At 44.6% G+C, this 18993-nt stretch overlaps 5 protein-coding genes across 7 annotated transcripts; 1 reads left to right on the forward strand and 4 right to left on the reverse strand.

Moving 5' to 3' along the window:
* Positions 1–334: 334 nt before the first annotated feature.
* On the reverse strand, positions 335–1127 carry LOC6617372 (probable pseudouridine-5'-phosphatase). The gene has a single exon (XM_032727722.1). The coding sequence runs from the start codon at positions 1103–1105 to the stop codon at positions 395–397; it is 711 nt and encodes a 236-aa protein (XP_032583613.1). The 5' UTR covers positions 1106–1127; the 3' UTR covers positions 335–394.
* A 16-nt stretch (positions 1128–1143) lies between these two features.
* On the reverse strand, positions 1144–2153 carry LOC6617373 (pseudouridine-5'-phosphatase). Its single transcript, XM_002041662.2, has 2 exons — positions 1911–2153; positions 1144–1843 (listed from the first exon to the last, which is right to left on the reverse strand). The coding sequence occupies exons 1-2, from the start codon at positions 1975–1977 to the stop codon at positions 1188–1190; spliced, it is 723 nt and encodes a 240-aa protein (XP_002041698.1). The 5' UTR covers positions 1978–2153; the 3' UTR covers positions 1144–1187.
* Positions 2154–5159: 3006 nt separating this feature from the next.
* Positions 5160–6104, reverse strand: LOC6617374. Of its 3 annotated transcripts, XM_002041663.2 has the most exons (5): positions 6012–6104; positions 5718–5948; positions 5583–5668; positions 5420–5518; positions 5160–5359 (listed from the first exon to the last, which is right to left on the reverse strand). In XM_002041663.2, the coding sequence occupies exons 1-5, from the start codon at positions 6032–6034 to the stop codon at positions 5220–5222; spliced, it is 579 nt and encodes a 192-aa protein (XP_002041699.1). In that variant the 5' UTR covers positions 6035–6104; the 3' UTR covers positions 5160–5219. The 3 variants fall into 3 exon arrangements, with proteins under 3 accessions (XP_002041699.1, XP_032583098.1, XP_032583097.1); XM_032727207.1 differs by having other exon boundaries at positions 5160–5518; positions 5589–5668; XM_032727206.1 differs by having other exon boundaries at positions 5160–5518.
* A 101-nt stretch (positions 6105–6205) lies between these two features.
* On the reverse strand, positions 6206–7979 carry LOC6617375 (apolipoprotein D). The gene is made up of 6 exons (XM_002041664.2): positions 7872–7979; positions 7689–7809; positions 7017–7147; positions 6878–6957; positions 6713–6811; positions 6206–6596 (listed from the first exon to the last, which is right to left on the reverse strand). Exons 1-6 carry the CDS (start codon positions 7886–7888, stop codon positions 6370–6372), a joined length of 675 nt encoding a protein of 224 aa, XP_002041700.1. The 5' UTR covers positions 7889–7979; the 3' UTR covers positions 6206–6369.
* A 6153-nt stretch (positions 7980–14132) lies between these two features.
* LOC6617376 lies at positions 14133–15162 on the forward strand. The gene is made up of 3 exons (XM_002041665.2): positions 14133–14429; positions 14482–14595; positions 14646–15162. Exons 1-3 carry the CDS (start codon positions 14358–14360, stop codon positions 15078–15080), a joined length of 621 nt encoding a protein of 206 aa, XP_002041701.1. The 5' UTR covers positions 14133–14357; the 3' UTR covers positions 15081–15162.
* The last annotated feature ends 3831 nt before the right edge of the window (positions 15163–18993 follow it).

The raw sequence follows: 18993 nt of genomic DNA on the forward strand, positions 1-18993 counted from the left end.
AAGCCTGTCGGCATAACGGCTGCTGTGGAAATTAATCTGATCCCCAAGAAGGGTAACTTTCAGATCTCTTTCGATGACTATGTTCGTCACGTACCAGGGGAGCCCAGATGCGTGACGTGCAGCTCTTGACTGGACCACACGGAGCCTATTAAGCTGGGATTTGGCGGCAGTTCCCCACACCTGGATGGCATAACTCCACGTTGGAGCGAGAATGGCTTTGATTAAAAGAGCCTTAGAGCTCATTTGAAGTTTGCTGGAGTGGAAGAGCCAGTCGAGCTTTTTTAGCTTCGCCAGTGACTTTGATTTGACCGACGTGATGTGGGACTATGTTGCCTATATTTGTAATTATTGACACGGTGCAACATTTTATTTCAAACTACACGTTACATATATCTCACAAAGGTGGCAGTCCAAAATATTGTGGCTTGAATACTTCTAGCGATCGCAGTCTCAAAGTGGCCGGAGCACTGGCGCGAATGGATACCAGAGGATCGGGCACGAGGACCACCTGCATGCCAGCGGCCAGAGCAGCCTCCATTCCAACTAAAGAGGACTCGAAGACCAGGCACTTGTTCGGCTCCGGCGAATCCTCAAAACGAGAGGCGGTGGTGAGGAAAACATCCGGAGCAGGTTTCCCCTCCTTGACTTCTTCGTCGGAGCCGCTCAAAACCACGTGGTGGAAGACATCGAAGAGCCTGGAGTGCCGACGTGTCTTTATCCTAAACGAATCCCGACCGCAGCCACTTCCGATCGCCATGGGAATGTTGAACGAGTTGAGGTGATGCAGCAGGCGCTCCACACCGGGCATCAGTCGAATGAAACCCATTTTGCCACGACACTGGAGTTCCTGTTGGTTCTCAAACTCCGTCATGCTGAAGGGCAGATTAAAGGTGTTTACTATAAGAGCAGCCTGCTCGGAATCCGGCTTTCCCATGCATCGCATCTTCAGATCGAAGCTATACGTATGACCATAGGGATCCAGAATCCTTTGAACGGTTTCCGTTCTCAAACGCTCGCTGTCTATCAACAGACCATCGAGTTCGAAAATGCAATGGGTAACTGGCTGAAAAGAACACAGCCTAGAACCCGCCTCTTCCTCCGACATTTCAGTACACTTGAAATTTTGATTATTTTTTATTTTATAAGTAGAATACTAGTTTTGACGGATCAATTTTGAGTGCTGGGGGTTAGCCAAACTCGAATTTGGAGCAGGCGTCAAAGGGTGGGAGACCAAAGAGCTCAGGCTTAAAGTCCGCCATCGATTTGAGAACCATGGTGGCGCCCTTTTTCTGCTGCTTGGAAACATGATCAGGTGGAATAAAGATGACTTGGGATCCCGCTGCCTTTCCCCCTATGAGGCCCACTGGAGCATCCTCGAATATAAGGCACTTTTTGGGATCTGCGGGTGGATTGAATCGCGAGGCGGCCAGGAGATATATATCTGGGTTGGGCTTTCCTCTTCCGGGTCCCAGTTCCGGATCATCGCCACAGACAACGTGGTGAAAGGCCAGGAAGATATCCTTGAAGGACTCGGCCTTCACTTTGAACAGTTGTCTAAACGAACTTGTGGCTATGCAGAAGGGTATGCGGTATTCGTGCAAGTGGAGAATCAGATCCCTGACCCCCGGCAGAAGAGCCACTCTTCCCATGCTCTTATCAACAGCTGCCTCGAATTCCTTTTGAAATTCCGCAGGTGACAACGGAAGATTTAGATCCTTGACGATGTGTTGGGAAAATGCACCGGCCGCCATTCCCATATGGTTCGTCTGATCGGCTTTGGTGTACGTTTTGCCATATTTAGCCAGCAAGTCTTGAACCGTTTTGAGGTAGATACCTTCGCTATCTAAAAGAGGAAGAAAAGTATGAATATAAACCATTTATTCAATTAGAATACGTTAAATGGAATGCACCTATCAAGGTTCCATCGCAGTCAAAGATGACGTGAGTGACGGGGCAGTAACATTTCTTGGAGGGCATTTCTACAATGGTCTAAGGTCTTCATATCACACCATGCTCCTTAATTTAGAGGGTTCGCCTTGGCCAGAATGGTGCCTAATTCATCCAAAAACTAACTACAAAAATTTGGTTCTTCTGTTACTGATTTTTCCTTCCGAATTTTGAGAGATAATTCCAAGAGGTCCTTATTTTATTTTCAAATTTCATTCCCTTCGGGGGTAGTTGCACTTTCGTATTTTTAGCTAAGTCTAATGCATGCGGCGCACGCTTTTTGGCCAGGACTCGCATGCTGTTACAAAGTTGCGTAATTGATTAAGCAGTTGGCAGCCAAGCCGCAAGAGACGTTTTCACCAGCGCGTCGCCGAAACTTTGGCTTTGGCCAATACGTGCCGCAAAATGTTGGGAAGACAGGGAGAGTAGATTGGGTGGGTGGTGCATGCAGCATGTGGTGCGAAACTTTCGGCGGTGGGTGGAGCGGGTGGCGGGTCAAAGGTGAATGCGTCGCGACGCTTGATTTTGACGCGGGCTTAATAGCCAGGCGCACCTGGGTCGTATGAAACGAGTTAACGAAATGTTTGCGCATTTTGATGACATTCAGGGGAAGTTGATAGCGGAAATTTATGATGGCTGATAGGCTTCGGAGCATGGATATAATTGAAGATCATAGTTCAATTGAAATGAGTAGAATTCTAAATGCCTTTTAATAATATTATTCTTCAGACACTTATATTGCATTTAGTTTATATATTCGATTCAATTTATCTGATAGTTGAGAAACGCACTATCTTGCTTGCCACAATTTTAATTGATTCTTACTGGGAAAACCCACTTAGTACATTCAGAATCAACTCCATCGCGAAACTTCGACCATCCGCATTGACTACCGAAGGATGGGGCATTTTATTACCTTTTATTGGCAGCGCTGGCTCGGTTGCAGTCGCAACCATTGACCGTAACGCATTAATGTCCTGTGGCCGCCAAATCGAACCAGAAGTTGCGCGCTGGCGAATGGCTAACTGGTTCACTGAGCTTGCATATTTTACGACCGAGTCCAACTTTAATTGGAACAATACCAATAAATGCCAAATGCAGATGGCCCGCAGGGAGAGCCAAAAAGTTTGATGTGCTTTGACCGGGATATCGAAGGACCCGCCAGCCAGGGCGGAAATCAGCTCAAGGGGACCCATCCACATTCACACTCGCATCTACACTCGCAGTCGCGTTCACACGAAGCCACAAGGACCGCAAGGATAACAACGGCTTTTGGCCGCCCTCGCTGCAAGTTTGCGGTTTCGGGGACTGAAATGCAGGCTGGCAGACAAGCAGACGAGTTAACAATTCAATGAACGCAATTACAGCACCCAGATTTCAGGTGGCAGGTGGAGAGTCCTCGTTGCCAGGACAGCGATTAGAGACGCGTTCAAATTAAACGTTTGCAACATATTGTTGCTGGTCAGCCAAGTGGGAATTCCCCTAACCAAGCCAAAAAAAGGAAGTTAATTCGTTAAATCCTTTGGTTGAGACAATGAGTTACTCTGTATAACATAATAATTGGCCTACTATTAGGCGTTATTTATAATAGTAGTAGAAACAAATTGGGAGCCACTAAGGCATCTCCTGTGATTGGTATACATAAATATTTTCTATTAAAGTTGCCTGCTGTTTTTACCAATGCCGCATATCCTTCTACTCATACCGTGTACAAAAAAAGGTGAAATACCATAAATGTGGGGCTTCCCAAAATGGCTGGCTGCATAATTTATGCACACAATTCGTCGCTGCATTCGAATGTCCTGTTCCCGGAGTCCTGTTCCCATTTGGTAGCCACAACAGCTGACGCACAGCGTCCGGATAATTGTCCGTCCTCCGGCTAACCGTCCGATTAATTAAAAGGCATTTTATTGACTGGGAGGAGGTGGTGGCCAAATGGGGATCTGCGAGTGTGGAGTGGGCCACTTTTATCGCCAGTACCTTGCTGACAGCAAATTGCTTTAGCTGATTTGGCATTTTCCATTGAGGAGATGATAAATGAAAGGCTATTGAAGGAGGTGCCAACATGGATGTGGTGTGAAGTGCAGATAGAACAAAGTAAAGTCAATTTCAGGGGATTTTAATGGATGAATTACAGCATCAGAAGTGATTATCGTAAGTGAATAAAATAAACTTTAGTTGGATCCAACAGTTCCACTCACGGTAATGTTCCTTAGAATCCTCCATAAAAATTGAGGCATCTTAAACCTACTGTCTTCAATGGGGTCTTTTAAAAGCCTTCCCCATCAGAGGCACCACACTCAGACTGTCCAGTTCCGAGCCCTCGGGCAACGCAAGGAATACCAAATTGAATAAATAGGGTACGATATAATCTCCAAAGAGTAACCCAATAGCCGGCGGGCAAACCGCAAAACTGCAAGCAGGAATCGTCCTTTGGCACTCAATAAATGCTATCCTCCTATGTGCGGTGCAGGCTCAAATGTCAGTCACATATTCCTTCAATCATCAGGACGCTCCGCAGAGCGATTTCCCAAAGGATGCCAGTGCAACAATGTCGTGGCTGGGGTGGGTGTAAAACATGGGCACAAAGTCCAATTTGTTTGTAATGGCATTACTTTGTTTACAAAACAAATTTTGTATGCATAGCGAGTAGCAGTCGTTGGGTGGAAAGAGGTGAGTTGGCCGGGGACTCCCACACGACCGATTCCTAGCCCGATTCCTCGACCCTTGCAACAAATGCTGCACAACCAGCTCGAATGCCGCGGGAGCTGTCGCAGTCTGGGAAACTCGAAAACAAAAATGGAAGGCGGGCAAATAAAATATAGACATAGATATATACAATGTATATGTTTGTACAGCTTCTAAAAATCGTTGTACCATAAAATTTCCCCAATGGACGCTCGGAGTTTTCGCTCTGCAAGGACCCTTCGTCCTGCCTTTTCGCTGTTTAATTTTACAATTGTCCTTTTTCTTTATTCCTGTCCAGGGAGCGAGATGAGTTGGTGGGCCAGGTTTATCTATGCGCATCCGTTCCAAGTGCGGTTTTGTGATTTATGCTCGTTTCTGTGGGCCAACATTTGTTTTGCTCACCAAGGCCGAGCAAATAAGGCAGTCTTGTGGGTGGTAGATGGGGTTCACATAGAATCAGTATGATTTTTATTAATGAAGCTGTTAAAAACGAGTTCCCAGAACGGTTTAACTACCTTAATCAATTCGATATGCTTTTGAAACTTGCAAGTTACACTTTTATTTCAAAACAAAGTTTATATTGTTCAGGTATCATAGGGACACGACTCCTGCGGAACTTTGCTCATGTCACCTATAACAAGACCGGACATTTTTCCAAAGTACTGAGCCATATGTATCACCTGAGCACTGGGCAATCGTTTTCGGGTCTGGATGACTGCCCAATCTGTGAGATCAAGCGATCGCATTAGGGGAAAGTATTTATTATTCACATCACTACACTCACGAAAACTGAATATTTTGCTGGCATCAAAGCACATAAATCGGATGGCGAAGTTCACATAATCGGTATCCAGAACATACATCAGAACGCCCTCAGGAAAAGCTGCAAAATTAAAACACGTTAATAACTCGCTTTAATTGGCTTAACTAATTCCACCATAATTTACCCGTACTTGTTGTGCCCAAAATATACCGCCCAAATTCTGGCTCCACGTGCAGTATGTCTGCCTTTCTCATCTTTACAGTACCAGTTCTGTGAATATGGCTTATAGATTTGTTTCAAAATATGGAAAATCACTCACTGGCTGTTCAGTTCGCGGGCCACAACGCTGAATTTATTCTCTTCCACCTCCATGAAATCCGTCGACTGACATTTTTCCACTCGCAACGAGAGATGAGGATATATTGAGTGGGTGTACCACTTTCCTTTGAATCGTTCCATGTCCAAATCCCCAACAGCCGTCATGTTGGAGGGACAGGCGCCATGAAAGGCCCGCATGGCCATTGAAGATTGAAGATATAGGATTGCAAGGCTTTCGGATAATTAAGTAGGCTAATCAATATTCATATAGCTGACATTCAGAGGCTGCACTCACACGAAGATCTTCCACTTGATCATGCTGGAACGGTTTGAGTAAAACTGGAAACTGAATCATTTGGTCTGGCTTATTTGAATCTACTGGATGCGGCTTAATGCAAAATAATCAAGATTATGCGCAAAACAAGAGCGGAACCGTTCCATTGAGTCACTTGATCGTGTACGTCTCAGTTGTATAAACTCTTTACATGATCGGTTTTCTAATTATTTATTCCTCGCAATACAACAAGCTTAAATCGAAGCACCAAAGAACATTTAGCAATCGATACACGATCCCTGTGGTTACATGACACTTAGTAACTTAGGAAGTTCATAAAAATGTCGTAGAGACGCTCGTAGAGGCGTCGGAGCCATTCTCATGCCTTTTCGATGGCATTGGGCACAGTGGTGGACACGAAGTCATCCACATCGAGGCCATCCTCTCCGGCCAGCCCGGTACCATTACCATCCAACCGGGGGCAGTTCTTCTGAACAGTATCGATGAGGAAGGCCTGGGATACATCGTTGTCTTCCAAGATCTTTCTGGCCGCATCAACCACTTCCGCTGAAGGTTCACGCTGACGAGTCAAGATCCAAACAATTTCTGCAATTAAAATAATAATTATCATTCTGGCGTAAGTGCTTGTCACTCCATTTTAGTTATGACACAGTTCGCATATGAACATGCTGACTAGCTGACTAGACACCCCATTAACTCACTGAAATTGGCCAAAGGCGTTACACTGGTGCAGCTGTAGACAACGGCGTATGACTCGTAATCGGTGCCCAAAACCAGGTAGTTGGCCTTCGTCAGTGGCTCTAAAATGTATTGGATAAGCAAACAAATGTTGGTTGAAGAGACCACCTAAAGTTGGCATTACTCACGCGTCGGGTAAAAGGCCACGGCCAATTGACCGGGTCCAAGGACCTTGGCCTGTCCAGTTACATTCGAGGGTTGCCCGGTGCTTTTTCATCGATTTTTTGATTAAATGGAGTGTTTAAGATTATACTACTTGATACTCACAATCGATTGATGGCCGCATTCACCACCGAAACAGTGCTGTTGTCTATGAGACTGTAGTTGGCGTAGATGCACTTCTTGCCGATCTCGAAAACAAATGGATACGCCGCGTACTCGTACCACACGCCCATATACTGAAGTATTCGGAATAATAATAATAATAAACACAATGTAACAATATTACGTATCAGCAGATGGTCATATAATAAGTAACATAAACTGTAGCTCAAAGTAAACTTATTATTTAAAAGTCTGGGAATAATTATAGTTAGATTAGATAAGTAAGGTCCGATAATTAAAAAATACCAAATACAAATATTTGCCTACAAAGCTGTAACAACAAAGCCCTTTATTAATATGAAAACAATTTGCTTATCTTATCATTATAGTTTTCGCTACTGTGATCATTGAACTATCAATTTTGCACAACTAACGAAGTTTAAAATTTAAAGATCGAACTTGCCCAATTGTTCATGCATGTTGAGTTTAACTAATATCGCTTAATTCGATATATTCACTTATATTTAAACTTAAGCTTAGAACTCTTGAGACTATGTAGTGCCATCATTAGCATGTTCACTTAAAACTGATCGTTTAGACTTCCCTATTCTAAATCTATCAGAACGAGATGATTGACATGCGATGTGAGATGAATGGCCTAAGGTCAGTACTCACCGCTTCCGCGTCGAAGGTGTCCAGTAGCTTAACATCTGGGCACTTGCCGGGAAATGGCACCTGGGCATGGGCCACCCAGACCGCCCCAAAAACCACGGAGATAAGCAGCAACAGGTGCGAACTGTGGGGATGATTAATGAAATGTAAATAACTTGGAGCTAGTGCTCAGTGAGTGGCGCTTACCTGGAGCAGTGATTCATTCTGGAATATACTGGGAGACACGATTGATATCCACTGAACTTGGTATCCGTTCTACTTCTGGCTTAGAACTGAGGTTCGACTGCATCTGCATTGTATCTTTTATACGCTGGATGCGAGAGCTTTGCTTTTCGCGAGCGAGCTTTTCGAGTGCGCCGAATCGGATTGCCCATGTGAACGAAGTGAAATGCAGACGATCTGATTGCAGAATCAGAACATACTGCTCTCGTTACAATCGCTAGGCAGCTATGGAAAACAATCCCGATATAACTCACATAATTTCTGTATGCACATCGCGATAATTCGCTTTCGATAAGGGCTTCCGCATGCAAAGCGGAACAATTTGCACTGCAAGTACGGGGGTCAATTAATTAAGAGAGATCGCGGCTGAATAGTTCAATGCCCTGATATGGCTAAGTGGAATTAAATAGTGAGTGAGCAGAAATAAATTATTCAATTCGCAAGTCAGAATGACCTTTTCACTTATTTCATTCGTATTAATCAGACATCTTATATTTAAGTTACATTTTAACCATTTATATAACTACTTATATTAATTTACTTCTTAGTATTTGATATTTTATGACACTATAAAAAAAGGAATTTATGCTAAACTGATTTTACTAAAATATTTAAAATACAGAACCACTGAAGTAATTAAATAAATTAATGGTATTTCTTAGCATCCACCGGCAGGAGAGCTTTTCCCTTCATGTGGATTGTGTTTGTGGCGCCACCTTTTCTCCTTTCTATCAGCGCCATCTGTTGCGCGCTTTGCAGGCCCTGGTCGAAATAAGTACAAATGTTCGTATATTTGAGGTTCCTTCAGCTCGTATCCTTCAGCTCGTTCTCGGACTGGCCAGACGAATTGTTGACAGTGGCGAGATTTCTGCGGTTTTTCTCTTTGCAGCTGGAAGGAAGAGAATTTAATTTCCCCATATATTATTAAATTAATTAAATGTAAACCACAAATTGAGTTACATGTGCAAAAATGCCCGCAGGACGAACGCTGAAGCGTCTGTGTGGATGAAGGAATTTTTGGGGCAGGGAGAGGCATTTCAGGTGATATATGTTTCGACAGGGGTGGATTGGCAAGTAAGGAAGGCATCATTAGTTGTGAAGAAATCATATGCCCCTTGATCAATAATACCCTGTAATGAAAACAAAACGAACGAGTCTTCAAATCCTTTTCTTGGTCATTTTTATTTTCATTCTTTGACAAATGTCTTCGATCCACCCTCGCATGGTGCACTCATATTTTTATCCATGTGCGGCTAGCGCAGATTTTGAATGGCCAGCCAACTATTCGGGCAAGAGAGTTCATAGCGCATTGCCCCACCGAAAGGATTGTGCTTGCCCCATTTGAATGGATGGATGTCCTGGCTCGGATTTGCTGTGGCTGCCACTGTTTGCTGCATGCAGCGTGTAGTAATTAAATTTAAAATATGTACGCATTTGCCGGACATCTGAGCTTAAAAACAGGTGCAATCCTTGAGGGCAGCCGGTGGAGTGGGGTTACAGGGATAATTTGATCAAAGGCAACCGTAAGCCTGCAGCTGGGAGTGGACAGATGAGAGCTGGTTATTACAGGGCATAAGTGCAGTTTTCGGAAGGTGCAGCCATGGGCGTGTGCCAATAGTAGTTCAGAGGGGTCAAGCCTCTCCAGCTACCTTTAATGCTTATGACATTGCGCTTAAATAAACTTTCAGGTCAGTGTTTAATGTTTCCCCAGCTTGGTCCCCATTGCAACCTGTCACTGTGGTGCATTTGTGCGGTTTTTGGTGCATTGACAATTGGAGATGAGTGCGTGAACACAAATATACCTTACAATTACTATAGGGTATACTTTGCTAAAGTCTCCCTAATACCATAAAACTTTGAGCTAAGTATCAAAACACAATATTCAAAACGAACTTGGATAAGAGTGAATGTATCTTGAATTAGTAAATAAAAATGGATTGCCATTTGTAGCAGCTCCATTAACATAATGGTTTTTAAAACTGGATCGTGTCACGTTCGCTTCTCGAAAAACCATGCCCACAATTCAATCACTTTGCCATTTTAAGTGCTCGAATATTTTGTGGTTATTCATTCGCTTTATGGGCATTTTGTTGAATGTAATTTGATTTAAGCAGATTTTTGCCAGATGTATGAAAATCAGTGCAGTGCCACAGGATATCGGGGTGTACATATGGAGCACGCGTGTGGCCATTTAATTAAGTGGCTACCTTTAAAGCCAGCCGCCGAAATTGAATTAATTTTGATTATTGCTGCAGTTCAGCTGCGTTTTGATATCCTTTCGGAGCTGTGCACTGCTGCAATCAACAGTTGACATAAAAAAGGAGTCCCGACTCCCATTCCCCCTGCGGGGATCGCACTAAACTGTCGGCTAAATAACATCCAGGCGAGGACAGCTGGAGCAGCAACATCAAGTGGGTGGAGACACACTCCGGCGACCTTTAACCCGAGCGTGGGAGTTGCGTAAGTGGGTGGGGAGCTCCGCAGAATGCGTGGGAATTGCAAAACATGTCGCAATTTGTGCTCGCTTTTGTTGCCTGTCCTTTTGCATGCCATTCTCCCAGGATATTACCAACTGGCCGTGTTCTCCTGCACACGCAATGGGCCATAGATTAGGATGGAACCTGGGGACGGGGTGTACTTGGGAAGTACTGCCATTAAGCCGAGATATGGCCAAGAAGTCTGGGGAAAAAACTGCATTCTGCTAGTTGCTGTTCTCAAAAAGAATAATTGATTTAGATTTAAAACCTTAGTCCGTAGGGATTCCCAGCTGGATCCTTTGCTGTTTTATATTTTTTTGCTAACATCCTTTCTCATCTAACATCAAGGCTTTATAGCTTGTTTGTTCAATAACCTTACTACGCCCATTCGAATTATACTCATATCGTCCTGTTTGATCCTTGTATCCAACATGACACCCACCTGATCACCTGCCACGCCATAAAAGCAATCCATTCCCACGGCCATATCCCGACTTCTTGCACCTTTTTTTGATGCGCAATCTTGGACAAATTTATTTATTTAGCACATTGTTTTTCGCATCGCTCCTTCGGGCATCAGTTGTGTTGTTCAGGGGGAAAGTGTGGAAAAACGCGGAAAAGTCTGGCACACAAGAAAGCCAACATTAAAAACAATAACAATAACCACTGGTGGCAGACAACAAAGGGCAGGGAAGGGCTGAACTTGCGAAAAGGACCAACTCTCGAAAATATTTTGATTTGTGAAATGCTCGTAAGTATTGTCGTTTTTGGCGCTGGCGTTGGTAGCAATTTCTTAAATTTTTTATAGCGCATAACCTGTCTGGCGCACATGTGCACCCCCTGAATAGCCCCCTCCCGCTCCGCCTAGCCCCAGCCCACCCACAAACGCAGTGGCTCAATCGCTGGAGGGCCCAAAGTCGCAGGACGAAGACGTTGCGCGCTTGTTGGCAACGCTTATTGCATTATCCTCGGCTCGAGTCAGTCAGCCCAGGATATATGTCGGCCGATCTGGGGGGTGGTGGCAGGTGGTGGACGCGGGGGCGTGGGCGCGGGAGGGGTTAGATATATCCGCGCCAACTGCCGCAGCTGATGCCACTTTTGGCTCGTGGCAGCCGCGAGCTGTTTGCCCGTTTGTTGTTATCCTGGTTATGGCTGCAGCCAAGGAGCCAGCCAACCGGCGAGCAAATCATATACCTTCGGGGAACAGCGAATACTCTGCACACTCCACGGGGAGATCGGCCAGACTAAAGACCTCTGGTCTTTATGCGTTCTAAACCCAAAACTGGGTTTAATATTGCTTGAGAATGAAGATTATTCTCAATTGTGCTTAACTTTAATCAGCATCAGAATCGGCATATGCCCAACGAAATATGAACAGCATTATGAAATTGGCACGACTTCAGCTGGGCTCCAAAGTCCAACCTCCAACGCTCCCACCACCCATCAATCCCCCACATTCTTTATTCTCCCCAAATGCCTGGCGAGAAATGTTAATACCGAAAAAAGCAAACCATTTGCCGCAATGAAAATCGCGTAAATTTCATACTGATTGTAAGTGTCGCCGTTTTCTTGACGCTGCCATGAAGGCAGCAGCCAGACGGACACTACACTGTACAAAATGAGAAGTAACAAAGATAAATAGCACTGCCCCACCAAGAAGTCCTTCAAATGCTCACACAATTCAACCTGAAATATTCAATTAATGCTTTTATATATTTAAGCCCATCTAAAGTGAAATTTTTTCTAAGTGTATAGAGGAGCTGCGCGAGATGTAGACGGAACTGCCATTGCCGTCTGTTTCCCCCATCCTTCACAGTTACTTCCCGATTCCCCCGACTTCCGGTTGGAACTCTGTGTTGGCTGTCGCCTGCAGATTGTCAGCATTGTCACAATTGCAATTTTTAGGATGGCATGGGATCCGCTGATTTGGTTGCCATTTCACCATTTTACCATTTGAGCGCTTCAAACATTTTGCGGGCATTTACCATAAAGAGCAGGGCGAATCCTAATCCCAATCCGAATCCGAGCCAAGAACGTCATTCGATTGCGTTAATAGCCGAGAGTGGCGACCGATGCCAGCTGCAAGTCTTGCAAATTGCAAAAGTTTCTTGCCACTTTCTGGTTTCCTTCTTTGTTGTTTTTATGATTTATATATGTGTGGGTTGGTGTGGCTTATACACATGTAGTTGTCATCTATTGTTCGAGGATTTTTTAGGTGGTTTTTGAGGCTTCTATAATTACATTGACCTTAACCATCTCAACCATTTATTATCAAAGGAGAAAAAAATAAATGATAAAAAATATTATTTTCTTTCTCTAATATCATACATTTTAAATTTAAGTGGATAAATATATCTTATGCCGCTTCAAGGATATCACCATTCAATTTATTCTCTATGTCCTATGGATTTTGGCAACTGCTTACTTTGTATTCGATCATGTCGCCTCCCAAGCTTCTGTATTTGCTTGACTCCAGTGCAACTATGATTAAAAAATAATTTCGCAAAAATATTGAATCACGTCGCGCACTTGGCAGCTTGGCAGTCAAAGAGAACGTTTGCTGGAAGACGGATGGCGCTTTTGATGGCCGAGAATCAAGTTTGTTTTTACGTGCCATGTAGTTTGGGCCGGGAACGTGGAGGACTTGGGCCTGGGGGATGTCAAAGGTCGGTCGCAGCTGCTGCAAATGGCTGGTGCTTTGGCGAAATGAGAGCTCCTCCTCAGTACATCCCAGTCCCAGTTCCCATACCAATAGCAATCCCACACCCGACCAAAACTCACTTTTGGCTATGAGAAATCGCTCGTCATTATCGACGCCTGCGAAAATCCGCCAGCTCAGACACACACCCACATGCGAAGGCGCCATAAATTATGCTGATCCCATACATACATATATAAAATCCATATACACATACACGCCGTGAAAAATCGTGCCCCAAAAACTTTGACCCTAACCCCAAGAACTCGCAACTTATTGAAAATCACTTAGACACACATGTGACGCCCTCTAGTTCGTGAGCAAGAAAATGAAGCAGGAAATTTCGGGGCTATAATTTATGTCTCGGGGATTTGAATCCGAGGGAGCAGGGTTAAACCACCAAAAGCACCTATGAAAAGTTTGCAAAACGACCAGCGAGGGCTGCTCTAAATATGCAAAGCCAAAGGATTGGCAAAATAAACCCGAAGGAGTGTCAAAAATCGGACAGCTGGACAGTTTGATATCCTTAGGGCTTCTTAATAGACATGACCACCGGCTAAGACCACCAGACCGCCAGCATGTGACGACAAACTCATAATTTATGGCCACATCCCGGCCAGACGCCGAATGCTATCTCTTCCTGGCCCACTCCTCCTCTAGCTGCTCCTTCCGCTGGTAGAATGCGTCCTGGATCTCAGTTTCAGTTTCGCCCGGCATTTCGAGCCTGTCAGTGTCGTCTGTAATTGTTTTCCTAATGGAGGGGAGCTCTGGCTGGAGATCTGGAGAACTGGACCCCAAAAACATGACCGCACTTAAGTTGTCAGCTCAGTTATGGGCGTGGACAAATTTATGGGGCCGAGCGAAACCAGATAATCGCCTCAGAAGTGGAAGGCAGTGGCAGTTGGGACGGAAACACCTCCCTGGCTTCTCTTGGGGAATCGGAATGCAACTATGGGTACAGGAAATGCCCTAAATGCAGCCTCCAGTTGTAAGTTCTTTTTGTTTAGATCATAGAGCTTATGCACAAACGGTCTGCGAGTTAAAAAAAACCCCAAAATTTATTAATTGTACAACACTGATGAGTTACAGGATTTTCTATGTATTGAACTGCGTCCACACTAGAATCCAAACTTTCGGAGTAAGCGTGCTAAGAAGCAGGGTTATAAATCTTAATCAAAGTAGATTGCAACCAAATTAACAGACTTGTTAATCAAAATAGTTGTGCTAAATTCTATTTGAACTCGAAGCCTGTGTAGTGAAGAAAAAGTCAAAATCATGTTCCTGGACGACTTTGGAAATCCCAAGGAGGTGACACCCGAAACCCTGAGCACTTACAGCTACGATCTGGTAATTTTTCAATTACAATATTTGTGATTTTAACAAAAGCACATGTTTATAGCATGGCACTAAGCTGCTGACATCGGCGGACACCGAGATTTACCTGCCGCCGATGTGGCATGGCACGATTTACAGCACTGAAAGGCTGCTGGACACCTACAAGAGGCGGTTCAATGTAAGTTGCCTTCGAAGGAGCTGGAGATACTGATTCAACTATTTCACTAGCCGGATCCGACTCTGCTGACCTTCCACGCCATGCAGCCCTACGAGCCCGAGTTCATCTGCGTCCAACGGGCTGTGGTTGAGCTGACGCTCCTTCCGGCTGGTCAGAGCCTCTACAGCGACAAGGACATCGTGGTGTTCCTGATCAAGCAGCCCGCCGAGATGAAGAACTCTCTGGCCACAAAGGAAATGAGCACGCTGCTGGACTTCTTTCCGCACAACCACCACTACCACTCCATAATCTTGGAAGAGGGCATCGATGTAGTCTACGTGGACGACAAGATCTACAATAATATTTCGCCCACCAGTCACCAGTTCCACCGCCTGTTCAATTTGCTTGGAAACATCCAGCCGGGCGACGTGCGGAGCCTCTCGGGTACTCCTTTGCCCGTTGTGCTGCGCAATGCCTGCAGGAGGACAGCCCACAAGACCAAGTAGTCGCACTGAAACTCTACCTCTTCCCAGAGAACTGTGTGCCTCCAAAACATTGTCATAGTCCGGTTTAATAAACTTGGTGACTGCAGAAGATTCGTCTGCCCGCCGATTGTTTGCATATCTGATGGCGACGCATTAGTCGCAGTTGGTTGGGCCAACTGTCTGCGCTTTCCTGTCTGCCAATTGATTTGATTATGTTGTAGCTCGAGGAGAAGCGGGAATCTGGAGGAGATTATCGGGCGCTGCGAAGCAGTTGGATTATTTTCAGGGGCACTCTGCTATTAATTCTTTTTTACATTCTTAAAGCAATGTTTACTTTGAGTAATGGATATATATTTAAACACCACCTACCCCATTAAATCCTGTCCGGTGGGCGTAGTTTCCCCCAAATATATTCCCGCATTTCCTGTCCACTTGTCAATAAATATATTTTTTGACTATGCAAAGCAGTCCTTGGCATAAACTTTTAAGTCGCCCCCACTTCGGCCCTCCAGCTCACATTAGTATTCATAACAAAATGTCATATATTATATTTTTGGGCGTACTGGCCAAATCCCCTTGGGCAACGCACTGCGTGACATCTTTGTTTGTGGTCTGACCTCCTGAACGACCAAAAAATAATCTCCTTTCGGTGTCCTTGGTCCCCCGAATTCCCCTCCTTGGATCCTCGGCCTTCGGCTATTCGATGGCTTTGCAATCGCTTTACTCTTTTGTTTTGTGCTTGGAATATCTAATGGATGCGGCAACTAATTGAGTTGCCTGCAAAGGATTCCGCTTTCCTCCTTGCATTTGCAAATCCTTTTTCGGAGCTAAATCGGTTTGGTTCCTTCGGTTGGGTCGAGCATTTGGATGGTCTTAGTACTTAATGAAGCGGATGTGAGGATTTTCTGGCACAAACATTCGGCGCAAATCAAAAAGTTAAGCATTCTAGGTTCAGTGAGAGTTGTTTGAGAAATCGATGGGAATGTTAAGTTGGAGTTGGATATCTTTTCTAACCATTCAAGTTATCATTAGACTTTAAAAATCATATCAAACAAGATAAAGCAAAATCTTGAAAATAATAAAATGTTTAGAATATGCCCATTTCACACTCCAAATGGGAATCAAATTCTTTCTTTTCTTGGAACAGGTCTTGCTCAAAAATTTTCCCTTCCATCACCGAACAACCTGTTAGTCCGCACCTGCTCAATAATTGATGTAAATCTGTCACCACTGAGAAGCGCCACACTCGTTGGCATTCGAATTTCTCCTGCTGGCGTTGAGTACCTTGTTGATCCCCTTTATTCCTGTCGCCGTTGTTGTTTCAAACCTGCAACTTGTTCACAACTTTTGATGGCCCTTGCTGAAAAAAGCAACACCATGGAAACTTCACAGCTGCTGGCTGAAGGAGGGGCTGGCTGGTAACCGAGGACTTCGGGACGCAGAAGCCTATGGGCGGCCTGAACTTATGTACGAGCTCCTGGGGAATGATAAATAGCCGGGCTCAAGTGGCTACCCCGGCATAAAGCGACTGCAGGCCAAACGAGCTTCTCACCTTTTGGCCTTATGCAAAAAGCCAGAGAGGGGAAAGTCCTGGAGAAAAGAAACAGGAAGGGCTGCCCAGGATAAGCCCGAAAACGTAATGAAAATGAGATGAAAATTATTGCAACGTAAATCAGGCGCTCCTTCGGCGCCCAGCTGGGAAAATCCTTGGAGAGAAAGCCTGGCTCCTGGCTGGCTCCTTGTTATCCATCCAACTATCCAGCTATCCAACTCCCTCCACCGATTATCCCCCATCTGGCCAAACGTTTTCCACTGCTTAATTTGGCTTTCACTGCTTCGGATTCGGTTCGCTTCTCGCCGTTTTTCCCTCCATTTTCCGATTTCGAAGCGGCCTGACATGAATTATTTAACGATCTCCAGCTGCGTTGATGCGTTTTTCGGCAAGGATGCCTCTAAATTAAAGCCATAACAAGCTTAATGCAAAGACAACCGCAAAGCGGGCATCAGCGAAAAATAGAAAGAGTATTCTTCATTTAAGGCAACAATGTGTGGGTCAGAACAATAAGCGATTCCAATCCCCCTCAGGATTCCTTTCCCGCACATGCAGGGACTTAACTCTTTGTGCCGACGTCGACTTTCCAATTTCAAGTGAAAAATCCCGCGAATGAACATGTAAACAACACACTAGGTGGACCAGTGAATCCCGGAAAGGGGGAAAACTGGCAGCCAAGAGCGACAGGCAGGAAAACAAAAGGAAAACCCGAAATGCAAAGAAAAATCAACTTAGAATGCTTGCGCTTCCTGTGGCTATAGGCGAATAGATATCTCTCCTAACTCGGATTTAAGTACTTAAGTATTTAAATCATATTTATATATCGTGGACAGCACCACAAGAAATAGAAAAATTATCGGCCTCTCAAAAAAATCTCTCTATAATGATATTAACCCAATAATATTGTCAAAGTAGTGATCTTGAATAATCTTATGTGAGAAAATAAAATGAAGTAAATATGTAACATTATATTTATATTTAATCCAAGTTTATTAATGTCCCCTTCGAATTCAAGAACTCTTTCAGAAGTGAGGCAGGACTAGAAACCAAATGAAAACTGCTCTGCGGGGGGTCAAGCGGAGTATCTCTATCTGCAAACTGCAATGGCCGAAATGTATCTGTATCTGCAGAGTGCCAATGTGTCTGCATGTACGAAACAGTTTGTGTGCATGAAACAGTTTGCAACAAACCCGTGCGTTTTCGGGGCGAAAATCCTAAACCCAAATAAAAAGCGCTCTGCAGTTGAACCCACTTGAAATATATATTTTTGGCAGTGAAAATAACCCCCGGAACGGCGGAAAAAAGTCCAAAAACTTGTTATAATAAATGGAATGAAGCGCCAACGCGTTGAGCTGCAGGAGAATGTTGCAGCATCGGCGTGGCACCAACATAGTGCAGCCAGCGCATCCTTCGCAGATAATCCCTGGGAAATTTGTCTAACTTCCAGCCCAACCCCCCTTTAAGGCTGATGAATGGCGCCGCTGCTGTGCAAATTATAATAGCAATTTGCATTATGTGGGTGGCCCGCCCTTGGCCCCAAGCCCCCAGATTGCACCTCTTTTATGTGGCGGATTAAGCGGGGCACATTGTTGCCAGCTGCGTGGCGAATGAAATTTTGGATTGCCGAGTTAGTTATGGCGGTTAAGTGGGCGAATGTATTCCGCTGCCGGTGGGTTAATCACCGCGAGTTTGTCGGCTATTCGTTCGGCATTCATGGTCAAGGACTCGACGTGGAAGTGGTCACGGTTTCCGAGAAATCAAATTTATGCTCTTAAAAGAATTATGCAAATATACTTAAGGAAAACATACTTGCAAGACCTTCATTTTGCGCATTAGGCAGTTCTTTTCCCAATGATATTTTTATGACCAATCCCAATGAATGTATCTTCATTCATCTGTTCCAAGAGTGGGTGCAATACTCAACTAAAAACAATTCGTTGCCCCATTCCGCATCACTGCTGACATCATCAGCTCTTCTGATGTGCGCCCCCATAAAAATATCCTCACATTCTAACAATCATCTAATTGAAATCGAGATGAGATCAACCGTACTTTGCCCACGCCGAGCCAGAGCGAAAACCATTCAGAACTAGACTTGGAACCAATTCCACCCCGTGCAGAAATAATTGCAAACACATAAATAAATTGATGGAGGACTGTGTGTTAGCGGGCTTTAAAGCATAATAAATTTTGAATGCGCCATTAGCATGATTTATGCCCATTTAATTTTTCATAACAATGAAAAGGCACAACAAGGACGCAGGACACGCGGGCTGACAAACAGGACAGGCCGGCATTAGCAGGACAATAGAGCAGGAAGTTTCGAAGGGACTGCCTCATCATAAACAGAGTGCATAAAAAATGCTCGAATGAGGCGACAAG

The sequence above is a fragment of the Drosophila sechellia genome, chromosome 2L (assembly GCF_004382195.2).
Source record: "Drosophila sechellia strain sech25 chromosome 2L, ASM438219v1, whole genome shotgun sequence".
In the NCBI taxonomy this organism is placed as follows: Eukaryota; Metazoa; Arthropoda; class Insecta; order Diptera; family Drosophilidae; genus Drosophila; species Drosophila sechellia.

Excerpts from the sequence above, each read along its gene's own strand:
- LOC6617373 (XM_002041662.2), bottom strand. The coding sequence starts at position 1,977 with ATGCCCTCCAAGAAATGTTACTGCCCCGTCACTCACGTCATCTTTGAC. Across the intron at positions 1,844-1,910 it reads CTGCGATGGAACCTTGATAG|ATAGCGAAGGTATCTACCTC; the intron begins GTGCATTCCATT and ends TTCCTCTTTTAG.
- LOC6617376 (XM_002041665.2), top strand. The coding sequence starts at position 14,358 with ATGTTCCTGGACGACTTTGGAAATCCCAAGGAGGTGACACCCGAAACC. Across the intron at positions 14,430-14,481 it reads GCACTTACAGCTACGATCTG|CATGGCACTAAGCTGCTGAC; the intron begins GTAATTTTTCAA and ends ACATGTTTATAG. Across the intron at positions 14,596-14,645 it reads CCTACAAGAGGCGGTTCAAT|CCGGATCCGACTCTGCTGAC; the intron begins GTAAGTTGCCTT and ends CTATTTCACTAG.
- LOC6617372 (XM_032727722.1), bottom strand. The coding sequence starts at position 1,105 with ATGTCGGAGGAAGAGGCGGGTTCTAGGCTGTGTTCTTTTCAGCCAGTT.
- LOC6617375 (XM_002041664.2), bottom strand. Across the intron at positions 6,958-7,016 it reads AATGCGGCCATCAATCGATT|CACCGGGCAACCCTCGAATG; the intron begins GTGAGTATCAAG and ends TCGATGAAAAAG. Across the intron at positions 6,812-6,877 it reads CGTGGCCTTTTACCCGACGC|AGCCACTGACGAAGGCCAAC; the intron begins GTGAGTAATGCC and ends AATACATTTTAG.
- LOC6617374 (XM_032727206.1), bottom strand. The coding sequence starts at position 6,034 with ATGATCAAGTGGAAGATCTTCGT. Across the intron at positions 5,949-6,011 it reads ATCAAGTGGAAGATCTTCGT|CCTTGCAATCCTATATCTTC; the intron begins GTGAGTGCAGCC and ends ATTATCCGAAAG. Across the intron at positions 5,669-5,717 it reads GCCCGCGAACTGAACAGCCA|AACTGGTACTGTAAAGATGA; the intron begins GTGAGTGATTTT and ends CCATATTCACAG.